This window comes from Protomyctophum parallelum (assembly GCF_964188405.1).
Source record: "Protomyctophum parallelum genome assembly, chromosome: 3".
Taxonomy (NCBI): domain Eukaryota; kingdom Metazoa; phylum Chordata; class Actinopteri; order Myctophiformes; family Myctophidae; genus Protomyctophum; species Protomyctophum parallelum.
In genome coordinates this window covers 29,051,542-29,064,104 of record NC_139698.1, presented here as the reverse complement: position 1 = coordinate 29,064,104, position 12,563 = coordinate 29,051,542, and the positions used below count along the sequence as shown (strand labels likewise).

Here is a 12,563-nt window from a genome sequence, read left to right as displayed (position 1 = left end):
CAACCAAAACAACGAGTTACCAACGCGGAGGGGAAGAGAAAAAAGATGACAAAAGGGAACATTTTGGATCGTATGAGGTTGAGGGGACACGAGAACTCGATAAAACTCACACCATCGACCGCCTGTGAAATGTGGCCGAGATGGGACGATGTAGTGTGGCTCCAAAGTGCTAACATGGCCCGGAATCCGTCGCTCCCCACGACCGAATGTGAACGTAAATCCTTTGCAATAAAAGTGCCGATGGACTTCGTAATTCTAGTCGCCTATTCTGAGTGCATGGGCAGCTGTCCGTGTGTTCGGGATCGGGATGGTTGTCTTGACTGCATCTCTGGATGTCAGTGGGCAATATGGTCTTGTACACGTTGTGAGTTGTATCGAGTTCCCGTGTCCCCTCAACATCATAGAATCCAAAATGTTGCCATACACTTGTAAAATACTTTAAACCAAATGCTCCTTAATGTGTGCAAACAAACAGAAAAGTGCAACATATAGTCTCAAGAACTGACCCAAAGCTTCCTTAATGACACTTCAGTAACTGAAAATTAAATCCCTGAATAAGGAAACAAAGAAAAGCACTTTTTTGTCCTAACAAAGAATAAAGGCAATTTGACAGAGTGCTGCTGACCTCAACCGAAATCCTGCCCATGTATTTCTATGACATGACATCTTATGTCATTATTAATATATATTTATTGTATGCTTGTACAAACTCATTCTTTTTTTTTAAAGAAAGCTGCTTATTGCTGTTCTGTATTTGGCCACGGTCACCCATCTGAAAATATTTTCTTCTATGGACCCCCCCAGAAGCAAAGATTCGAGTTAAAAACATGCACTGTGAAAGAATATATATTCATAATCATTATAAAGCACTTTGTTTATTAGTCACACAGTGACTGAGTGATTAACAGTGAGTGATTAATCATGATTAATCGGGATTAATCGAATCATAACATAGCCCAATTAATCAGGATTAATCGGGATTAATCGAATCGTGACCCTCGGAAACGATGTGTAATCGCATCGCCAGGTACCTGGCGATATCCGCCACTAGTATTACAGCTGTATTCCATTTTCCATTTCAGTATATCGTTGCCATCAGGCAGAAACCTCCATATTTTAACTTTTGGTGGGGTCTTTTGTAAATGAATGCCCTGCTTGATCAAACTACAGCATCACACAAAAGCATCAAAAGTAGCAGATCCACAGTACCAAAGTACGGTAGCGGTTTTGGACATACAAGGTTCTCACCCAACAGAGACGATATGTTATACCAGCGCTTCTCAAAATTCTCATGTCAAGGACTCTATCAAAGTAGCACAGGGTAGAGGCGGGGGTTGGCGATAGGGCCTTTCTGTGTGGAGTTTGCATGTTCTCCCTGTGTCCCCTAGGGTAGATACCCTCACAAAAACATGCCGTAATCCTGGTCTCTAAAACTACCTCCCCCTGGCCAGCCGGGGCGCCTGATGGAGGGGAAAGGAACTGGTCGGAATAACGTGTCCCTTCCACACGCTACGTCCGGCCGGGGAAATTCCCCTCTGTCAGGTGAAAAGAAGCAGCTTGGACTCCTCATGCATAGAAGGAGGCATGAGGTCAGTCCGCTGCCCCCCCCAGGTTGGCAGTGGAAGTGTAGCGCCCAGGATTACATTAGATAATTGGCACTGGGTGAAAAGAAAACTGGGTTACAAAATCGTGGGATAAAAATAAAAAAAAGAAAAAAAAGTAGCACAGGGTCAAGGGCCAAGTTCACACTACTTTAGTGTCACCTGGAAGACGCTGGACAGTTCTCTCAGGTTGAACAGGTAGTGGAACTTGACGGCGGTGGGCAGGAAGCTGTGGACCACCCTGTGGTGAAGAGCGATGGAGGCCTGGACCACGGCCGCAGCTGCCCTCTGGACGCCGGCGCAGAACGGCTGCTGCTGCAGGTGACCGGCCAGGATCTGACCGTAGATGGACGCCTGGGTCTGAGCCGACGGGAAGTTCACGGCAAACACAGAGAAGTGTCTCTGTGAGGAGAAAACAGGAAGTTTATATTATATGCAGTGTTATTGTTACTTGCTATGTCAACCAAAATAATTTCGTACATCTACAGTAAACCACTGGCAAATGGCAAATAAAGTGAAATGGAGAGTAGCAGGCTTTTATGTAGCGAAACAAACAGGCCAAGCATGTAAAACTAATGCTCCTTTAAAAAACAATTCCCCATAATCCTGAAGTCTGGGGTTGATGTGGAAGTTTCCAGCAGTTAAATACCTGTAGTCTGGGGTTGATGTGGAAGTTTCCAGCAGTTGTATTCATACAAGCAACATACTGAGTGTTGTGTATGTCTTTCAAGGACAGCTTCTGTCTGTCATACCTACAAAACAAAAACCTTTTTTCAGAGAGGCAGGAAAAGTGGGAGTGGGAGTGAACCTTGAATTTCGCTAATCAATAACAGTGCAGAGGGGCGTCACTCCAAATGTGGTGACATCAGTGTTCTCCGCTGTGTTCTACCGGGGAGGGGAGTACATTTTCATGTCGGGATACCAATTTCATCCAGTCAGGAGAGAGAACTCATACAGGAAACGGGATACAGATTAAACAAGTGGAATTGGAAGTGATGACACAAGCAAACAAACAAAAAGAGCAGATGCAATTGGAACTGGAACATCATACAATTGAAGCTGATAAATGAGTTCTCTCTCCTGAAAATGTAACAAGTTTTCAGTAATTTGCAACTGTATTGAAGAAGATAAGAGAAGAAAGAAAATAAAATACTGGCTTTGTGTAATACAAATAATTGAAATGATATTGTTCGTACATTTGTAAAATCATTTGGCGCTTAAAAAAACTGTGAAAAATCGTATCATGAACCTAGTATCGTGATTCATTCAAATCCTTGAGTGAGTTGAGTGAATCGTTACATGTATCCTATCTGTAATCCAGATGTTTGTGCTCACCAGTGTTTGTAGTCCAGATGTTGCCGTATAAGCGTGTGTGGCTGCACTGTGCCATAGCTGTCCACCGCTGGCATGTTCATGTCGTCTATGAAGTAGACCAGCTTCCTGTTGCCCGGCGGCGCGTAGCTCCTGCCCGCCTTCTTCTCCAAGGGTCCCTCCAGCACCGCTAAGACCCCACAACACAAACAGAACTGCTAGACGACAGACCGCCACAACAGCATAACATAACTGCTATATCTTTGTTGTTATATATACAGTATAAATATGTTTTGCATTCTGGATCTTTTGGATCGCCTATTCTCAGCAAAGAGGTTTGGTGTATAACCCATTTTGGGCGGGAACCCAAATGTGTTTTAAACATTATGTTATACTTTAGCTATTGAAAAATAGCAGATCTATAAGCTCATAGCGCACCACCTAGTGGCACGCTACGAGCTTGTAGGTCTGCTATTTCTGAAAAATCGTAAAAATGTGTCTCAAATTTTTGAATATATATTCTTTCAAAGTGAATGTTTTTAACTCAGGTCTAAATCGGATAAGGGTAAGAAGAGCAGACCAAGTACCGAGCCAAAGGTCAAGTTTACAAAGTATTGACTGTTTCAGTTGTTAAATATCTGAAAATACACATTAACATGGATCCTGCTTCATCTCTCTCTCCGCTAAGAGGCCTGAAAAACATTGAAGACCCCTGATGTATGTACACAGCATTTAACAAACTGGAAATACTTTTTCCACGTTCTGAAGATTACCACAACCTGGTACCACAAGATGGTGCTAAAGTTCAGTCGATGTGCGGCACTCTGAGGCAGTCAGAGAAGAGACAAGAGGAGCAAACGTCCACTCACTCTGGAGCATGAGGTAGGTGGTGTAGTAGTTGAACGGTACTCTGGTACTCACTCTGGAGCATGAGGTAGGTGGTGTAGTAGTTGAACGGTACTCTGGTACTCACTCTGGAGCATGAGGGAGGTGGTGTAGTAGTTGAACGGTACTCTGGTACTCACTCTGGAGCATGAGGGAGGTGGTGTAGTAGTTGAACGGTACTCTGGTACTCACTCTGGAGCATGAGGGAGGTGGTGTAGTAGTTGAACGGTACTCTGGTGGTCATGTGAGACGCTGCCGGCAGAGAGTCCAGCTGGTTCCTGATCAGAGCCGTCTTCCCCACGCCACAGTTCCCCACCAGCATCACAGGCTGTCCTCTCTGCAGCAGCAGAGACAGCAGGTAGCCCAGACGAACAGTCTCCACGGTGGGCACCAGGACAGACTGACCATTAGAGAAACAGAGGGGGAGATCATTTGAATCAGCTGCTTAAAATTGCTTAAAATGTACTGTAAATTCTACAAACTGTTAATAAATATTTCAATCAATCAATCAATCAATCAGAGTCAAGTCTCTTTTCTTTCTTCTTTGTGCTTTTTTCAATGCTGTTGTATCCTACTGACTCACCTGCCAGTGAGGAGCCCCCACCGGCTCCCGTCGAACACTCCCCGCTGACGGGGCACTACCCCCAGCCCGTAGGATTATGTTTTACGGTGACAATTATGCCCCTCCCTGCCCGGCTTCCCTCCGTCGAACACGGGCCGTATTGTGTTCACATACTGTAGACGCCCCACAAAGCCGGATGCACCACAATGGATTCAAACCCACAACCTACAACCTCTGCAGTGGTGGACTGGGCAGGCACTTTAGCACTGCGACACCTGCGCCAGAATCAGAGTCATCTTATTGTCACATCACAGGTTTACAGGTGTATAACGTGTGGGCGAAATTAGTTTTTGTACAAGCTCCATCGTTTGTTATTTCCATAGGAGAAAGGGAAGAAGAATGGGGGGAGGGTGGAATGGGGGCAAGGGGTATGAGAGGGAGAGAGATAAAAAAATAAAAAATATATATCTAAGTGCCTGTGGTAAGCTGAGGTAAGACATATTGGTGAAGGGAAATCTAGGGCTGTCAGGATTACACATTTTACTTGACGATTAATTGTGAACGGTTGTATTTTTGGCATTGAACATTGGAACATATGAATATACAGATGTATGTCTGTTGACTGTTAGTCTGTCTTAATAGGGCAGATGTGACAAAATACTTAAACATACAAAGAAATTACTGATATAATAAATTGTATACTTAACTTATAAAGATCTACAAGCTGCTCATTTTTATATTTGAAAAGGTATTGTATGAAACATTTTCAACATACATTTTCGGCGAAATAATTTTAATTATCTCAAATAATTGTGATGATTAAGTAATAATTGTGATAGGTCTAGAAGACAAAAATACACAGTTATCCAGTCAAAGTCAAAGTCGTACGATTAGTCACACAGGGCATTTGACCCATCTCTTGGAGCGGTGAGCCGCAGCGTGCGCCGCGCTCGGGAATCATTAGATGATTTGACCCCCAATCCAACCCATTGATGCTGAATGCTAAGCAGGGAGGCATTGTGTCCCATTTTTACAGTCTTTGGTATGACCCGGCCGGGGATCGAACCCCCGACCTCCCAGTTCCAGGGCGGACACTCTAACCACTCTAAGGCCACTGTCATCCAGTGTTGGGAGAAGTACTTTTACTTAAGCAAAAGTAACAATACCACATTACAAAACTACCCATAGGTCACATTCTCACCTAATACTTCGGTAGACTCAGATCCGTATGGGCGGGGAATTGGGATTATTGCATTTTTAATTGGCTGGGGTTTGCCTTCACACTGTCATTCGCAGCAATTGGAAACGCAGCAGAGGGGACCTTTATCAATGTGTTCCATTCATAAACTATAGCCTACACAGTGAAATCTATGGTGATAAAATTACACTCATAACGTGCATGTGTCGTGCCGTCTGGGACCCCCTCTCTCTCTCTCTCTCTCTACGCACGCAGCCGCCACACACTGTTCTTTTGGGCATGCAGCACAGCGCTGCATGAGCGCACTGATATAACTCCCCAGTCCCACACAGTGACAGCACTCCATGTTTACGGCACGCACAGACAGACAGACAGACAGAATATTATGTAGGCTATAATACACTGCAGTGTTTTTATGTGTTTTCTTAAGCAATTGATTAATGTACACGTCCTCATTTCGATCAGGGCTTCAGTCTCCTTATTCGACCACGTCTATCCACAGTAACGGGACATCTTTGCGCTGCGTAAAATATGCCTTAACCGTCTCCAACTGTGTTCAGCTCCTCACCCGACACATTATGTTTGCTTCATTTCCTTTATTTACTGCGGATTGCATTCACACCTGCACCGAATCGTAGTCAAGTGCGATTCGAAGCGAAGCGAAACCCATGTTTTTGGGCGGAGTAAAATGCGGTTATTTGCTGCGCATTAGGATTCGAATGAGCCTTCACACCTGCCAAACGAAGCGCACTTTCTGACAATGCGCAGCAGGATTCGTTTTAATCGCAGCAAAGCTCTCTGGTATGAATGCGACCTTATATAAGGCCTGTATTAAAAAACTGTAACTTGAGTAAAAAGTACAAAAATATTGCCATAAAAAATGAATTACAGTACGCAGTAAAAGTAGTCATGAATGGCATATATATACTTTTTTGTAGTATATGAAGTACTGAAAAACAAGAAATATGTACTCAAGTACTTGAGTACTCACACCACTTTTGTTATCGCGGCCGTTCTCCTGCAAATGTGATTTATTGACAAGACGCAGTTTGGTTCTTGTTGTTCTGTGATTTTATAATGTCTCCTATTTCCCCCTGGGCGCCACGACTATATTCTGTCATAATAGCGTCATTTGCTAGGAACAAAACCCCGCTAATTACACCCCGGCGGGAGTCTTTTAAAACGATCGCAGCTGCACGCCAGAGCGCCAGGGGAGACAACAGCGCGTGGGTGAAGAGCTCAGGATGCCTTCACCTCCACACTCTCTTCTTAGATGGCAATCACACACAGTGGCAAGCCTTTTATGTGTTTTACAGACCCCTGCCATGACCCTCATGACACGGCCATGCCCTCTCTCTTATAATTATTATGCTCACTGAGGCGTGCAGATATTTTTAAACAGACTGTTTTCAAAGAAGAAAGCTTGCGGAAAAGTGTCCACTCTCTTTGGAAAAGTTTGTGTGCATGTCGTCGTGTCTAAATCAGCTGAGTTTTCGATCAAACATCACTGGAGTTTTTGAGTGGTGCAGCCACTCCGTTACGGAGCTTTGTGTGTCCCTGGGTGCCTGGATCCCTGGCTGGCTGGCTGTGTCTGAGCACGAAAATAGCGCGTCACTGTTGCGCAGCCTAACACACTAACACACACACTCACCTGTAGCGGTGAGTCAGGTTCTGGTGAGATGATCTCACCTGTAGCGGCGAGTCAGGTTCCAGCTCAAAGTGCCGCACCGTGTCGCTCCACGGCAGGAAGCGCCTGGTCAGCGGGTCCAGGAAGTAGTCGAACACTGTGCCCTGCACCGGGAGCTTCACCGTCTTCATCTCTTTGGTCCACCACTGGCTGAACTCCACGCGGTAATCATATGCCTAGTGGACACAATCAGTTATTTTTACCAATTTTATTTATGGGCAGGCCTATTTTCAGTCACGCTGAGGACCCATTTTTCTACGGCGCTTCAACGGTCAACTACATTATCATCATCATCATCATCATCACCAAAATCACCCTGTTGTGCTACAGTATGTGATTTGAGCCGCTGGCCAGGTAAATTGCTCTGCCTCTTCTGGTAATAACCGGACAGCCACACTTAATACCTGATCTTGATGTAAGGCTCCTCCAAAAGCCCAGATGCAGGCGAAGGTGAAGTATGTCTCATAGAGCTCCCTGGGAGACTCAGACGGGATGTTTGCTGGGGTCAGCAGACAGTCCAGCAGAGCACACAGCGTCTGAACAGAGAAAACTAAAGTCAAGGACCCCCAAATTGATATGCATTTGGCCACAGGCCCCCCATCTGAAAAGGTTTTGTGCCAGGGAGGGACCCTTAGAAGAGAAGATATTTATTAACCCATTCTGACCTGAGATCAGATTCATACGAGGTTTCCGCCGGACACACACTGGTCTGATGAACCCATTCTGACCTGAGATCAGATTCTAAAAATGTCAGTCGCTCTTCGATTTTTCAAAAATAGCAGACCTACAAGCTCGTATCGCGCCACTCGGTGGCGCGATACGAGCTTGTAGATCTGCTATTTTTCAATAGCTAAAGCATAACATGATGCTGACACCAAAATGGGTGCCCGGTCAGAATGGGTTAAAAAAAAGAAATCTGGGCGGAACAAAGAGAGAAAAAAACATTTTAAAATCTTATGATATTTATTCAACTAAAACTAAACACTAAAACATTTCAGATGACTAAAATATGCGTGCCACCATAACCCTTATTAGCCACATTTTACTATTATTTTAATACATTTTAATCAGCTAGCTAGCCGATCTACATCGCCACGTTGTGAGCTTGTAGATTGGCTATTATTATTTTTACTGTTTTTCAAAATAGTAAAACAAGATAGGGCACCAAGACCAAAACTAAATAAAACCACTATTTTGGTCCAGGCTTTCACCTGGACCATGGAGTTCTCTGGGATGGGAGTGATGCTTTTGAAGGTGCTCCTCATTTGCTCGATGCAGCGAGGAAGGTACTTGTCAAACAGGATGATGAGGTGGGCTCTCTCTGTCTGACGCACGCGGGTGTCGATCCAGCTGGCAACGTAGCTGAGCAGCACCAAACAAGAACAATACACGTTACTGGAATCTGAATGAATTTATCACATTTATATAGAATGTGTCTTGGGACTATATTGGTCAGTTTCACAGTAAATTGAATAGTTAAGGCTCTACATTGTGTAATTATTGCTATAGAGTTTTTGCTCAGTAACAGGCCCTTTAATACTGGCTCATGCGTTCAGTAAACAGTGAGTACTGTAGGTGTGTGTGTGGGTGGGTGGTTGACTCACGGGCTCCATCCCACGTCCTGGGGGTTCACACAGAGGATGCCGGCGCGGGACACAGTGGCGGGCGTGGCCGACCTCAGGTGACTGACCTCAAACAGTAGCCGCATGGACGGGGTGAGAGGCACGCGCTCGTTACTGGCCAGAGTCAGCACCTGAACACAGCGCTGCGCGGTTAAGGAATGCAGTATTCTGACATCAGTGCCACTAGACGGCGCTATCCCCCCCTGGGTCGCGGCGTAATTTTTTGTATTGGATGTTCCATAGGGGAATCTTAGATGGTGTCATTTGTGAAATTAACATCAACCTGGTGATTTTACTCATATGCATCAACTGATGGTGACGCAGTACTATTTTCTCCGAACACAGACGTTATCACATGTAACTGAATATCATAAACTACACAGTCACGAGTTCGCTCCCATTTTTACCCGCTCCCCGATTAAAAACGCCCCGCTTCTGTTGTACAGCATGTACAGCATGCATGTTGTATACCCAGCATTGTGTGTATCGTAGAGTACAGTACAGTATGTTGTACATTAGCATACGTGTGAAGAGGAGGGTGGGCACCTTGTTATCGTCCATCACTGTATTGAGTGATTCAATCCACATGGGATCAATGTCTCCGTCCAACACCATCCACTTAGGACCGCTGTGAGCCACGCTGGCCTGTTCCCTCAGCAACGACGACAGCAGGCCTGTGGAGTGGAACGCCAACCATCATTAGCAGGGATGCTTAGCTGTCGACTGATCTTTGATCAAAAGTTCTTATCTATTGGAGCCTTCTGTTGTTATGAAAAAAAGTACAGTACAGTATTTTTCTATACTGTTATAACGTTTTTTCCCTGTTTTTCTAACTGTGTATATGATGATTTTTTTCTAATTGTTCAAGTCTTTAGTGCTTTTTCTGGTTTTATCCTCTTAGCAGATTTTGTATTGACCTGTACACTACTTTCGTTGAACTGTACCCATTCTACAAACTATTAATATATATTTTCAATCAATCAATCTATTTCTTTCTTTCATTCATTCATTTAAATATTTATTTATTTCGTTTCTGTCGGGTAGACACCTCATATTTCCAAGACTATTACTTTTCAGGATAGCAGATCGACAAGCTCAAAAAGCGCCAGTGAAGTGTCATAATCCCCCCCCCCCCCCCCCCCCCCCCCCCCACGGCAGGTGCCACTCCTCCCCCGGCAGTGCCGCTGCCGGAGAATGCACCCTCTCCTTCAGATTTTCGCTACACAAAAGTATCAAATAGTGGTTTTTAAGTTATTCCAACGTTAACTCATTGTTTACCATCTTTCCACTCTCGAGTGGCAGGGTGAATGAAGCCGAACAGCTCGTCTGTTTCCACAGCCTTCGGGTTCAAGTCGCTCCACACAGGCTTCCTCTTCAGGTTGGCGTATGTTTTGTTGAGGACGCGTAATATCTGCTCAAACCCATAAGCATTGTTTTTACATTCCAGAGGTCACCTAATATTATATACACATTTATTTATTTTGTATTGTATATTTTACAGTTGATTTTATATTTGCATTAATTTTACAAATGAGCGGCCAAATAGGGGCCACATTTTCTTACATTCAAGGCCCAATATATCTACAAATGCTACAAAACCTGTGATGTCCAGTTATTTTATTAAAAAATGTAGGGGTACATTTTGGTCACAATGAATGATGTTCGGTGCATGTTCAAACCATTATAGCCTATACTTTACATTATTTCAAACCATTTTCCAAAGCATGCGTCTGTATTCTATAATGTTTTCAAATACATGTAGTGCAGTACAATATTTGGATCCAAGATGTAGTGGAGTAGAAGTAAAAGTATTGGAAATTGGAAATACCAAATGTACTTAGTTACTTTCCACCACTGCATAAGGATTTAATGTTGAACACAAAGCAGGCTGTTCTGACCTGGCTCTTCCCAGTGCCGGCGTTCCCGATCACAAAGACAGAATGACGGACGGCCAGCAGCTCTTCCAGCTGCACCACCTGGCGACATTAATGAACACACATTCATAACCAAACGGCTAGGCTGTCTGACTGCAAATTACAGTTGGGTTTTAACATCACGAACCAAACCGGCTTCGTCGGGCAGAAACCTCTTATCTCCATATTCAAACTGTTTTTGTTGTTCTTTTTTATATATATATATATATATATATTATAGATTAACGCCCTGCTTGATCACACTACAGTGTCACACAAAAGCATCAAAAGTAGCAGATGCACAAGGTCAAAGCACAACGCTTTGTGTCCAGTTCTGAACTTGTAGCTCTGCTACTTTTGCTACTTTTGAATTAGGATCCTGAAAAGTAACAGTTTTGGACCTATGAGGTTTCCATCCGACAGGGATGATTTGCAGATTTCCCTTGTTGATTTATCGTTGTGAATTATGATTACTAGTCCTTACCCGTTGTGAGATATTTGCCCCCCCCCCCCCCCCCCTTTGTGGCCGTGAAGGGTACTGCGCCCGGGTGCGTTTATTTGACTAATAAATAAATTAATAATCATTAATGTGTCAAATCGTTACGCCCTCCATATGCATATGGTCATTGCCTGTGTGAAAAGTGGGAGCGATTGGTGCAGGCAGTAAGGAGTTACGGCACTGTTTCTGACAGACACACACACACAGACACACACACATTCGGTGAATTATAGTATGATGTGTTGGGGGATTGCGGTTTTGTGTTATTTTGGCCAGTATTATGTTAATGATCTGGTGAGGGTTAAGTTATGTGTAGGATGGTGGCACTCAAACTATCATTGTTTAGTTTGTTTTATAAGTTGGACTGTTTAGTCTATATAATGGAATGGAATGTGCATTGATTTACTGGCCACTCAAGTACTGTATGCACTGGTTGATAACTGCATAGTGTGTATTTTCTGGTCCAAACAGTCTGGTGTACAGCCTGAGAAATTGTTAGTTAGAAATGTGTTTCCCAAACCCTATAAGTATAACCCTATCAAATGCTAGGCAGCTACAGTTCATGTACAAAGTAGAGTGTACACACGGACATGAAAGATTTAAATGAACAGGATTTGATGTGCACTAGTAACCAGGGGCCTGTTTCACGAAACTTGGATGAACTAATCCAGGATTTAGGCCAAAGCCAGGCTTTTTAAATCCTGATCTTTACAGCCTGGTTTATTCCGTTCCACTAAAGCCAAGCGAGGCTCAGAATTGACGGATTTGGCGAGCCGGGATCAGCAAGCCTGGCTTAATAGACAGTCTGGCTTTTTGTCTCTAGACCCATTATGTGGATCACAGATTTACTGATCCTTCTTCTTCATGGGGTATTAAGGCAGTTTGCATCCTTAATAGTTGCATTACAGCCCCCTTCTGTATATCTCATTATCTTTACTAATCTATTCAAGACTTACTGATACAAGGACTTAAGCTTCTAAAATAAATACTGCTGCTGTAATTAAAGAGAGAACATACTCTCAATAGTGGATAGACTGAATGATTAACTACCCCAAAAATATAGTTTACATTTTACCACTACTATTAACTTAAAACAGAATTCTTAATAATGTAAGCATAATGATATTGTCGCATTGTGATATTTGGCCATAACTCCCTCCTCTGAGGGAGCTACCTTTGAGGAAGGGGGTTGTTGTCCAGACAGGGGCCAGACTGGTGAGGGTCATGGGTTCATGTAGCATGCCAAAGTTTGTGCTATTGCCATTGAGAATGCATTGGGCGTTTA

General features: G+C 43.8%; 1 protein-coding gene across 1 annotated transcript in view; it reads right to left on the bottom strand.

Annotated features, from left to right (window-relative positions):
* Window positions 1-12,563, bottom strand: part of LOC310856641 (dynein axonemal heavy chain 11) — a gene marked incomplete at both ends in the record, with an annotated part of 125,711 nt that overhangs the window by 68,562 nt on the left and 44,586 nt on the right. Inside the window, 11 exons of the mRNA XM_083762112.1 lie at window positions 1,764-2,003; window positions 2,251-2,353; window positions 2,937-3,102; window positions 3,990-4,197; window positions 7,247-7,420; window positions 7,649-7,780; window positions 8,456-8,606; window positions 8,849-8,997; window positions 9,413-9,540; window positions 10,145-10,277; window positions 10,765-10,842. Coding sequence (XP_083618238.1) covers window positions 1,764-2,003; window positions 2,251-2,353; window positions 2,937-3,102; window positions 3,990-4,197; window positions 7,247-7,420; window positions 7,649-7,780; window positions 8,456-8,606; window positions 8,849-8,997; window positions 9,413-9,540; window positions 10,145-10,277; window positions 10,765-10,842 — 1,662 coding nt within the window. The remainder of the gene's footprint in view (window positions 1-1,763; window positions 2,004-2,250; window positions 2,354-2,936; window positions 3,103-3,989; window positions 4,198-7,246; window positions 7,421-7,648; window positions 7,781-8,455; window positions 8,607-8,848; window positions 8,998-9,412; window positions 9,541-10,144; window positions 10,278-10,764; window positions 10,843-12,563) is intronic.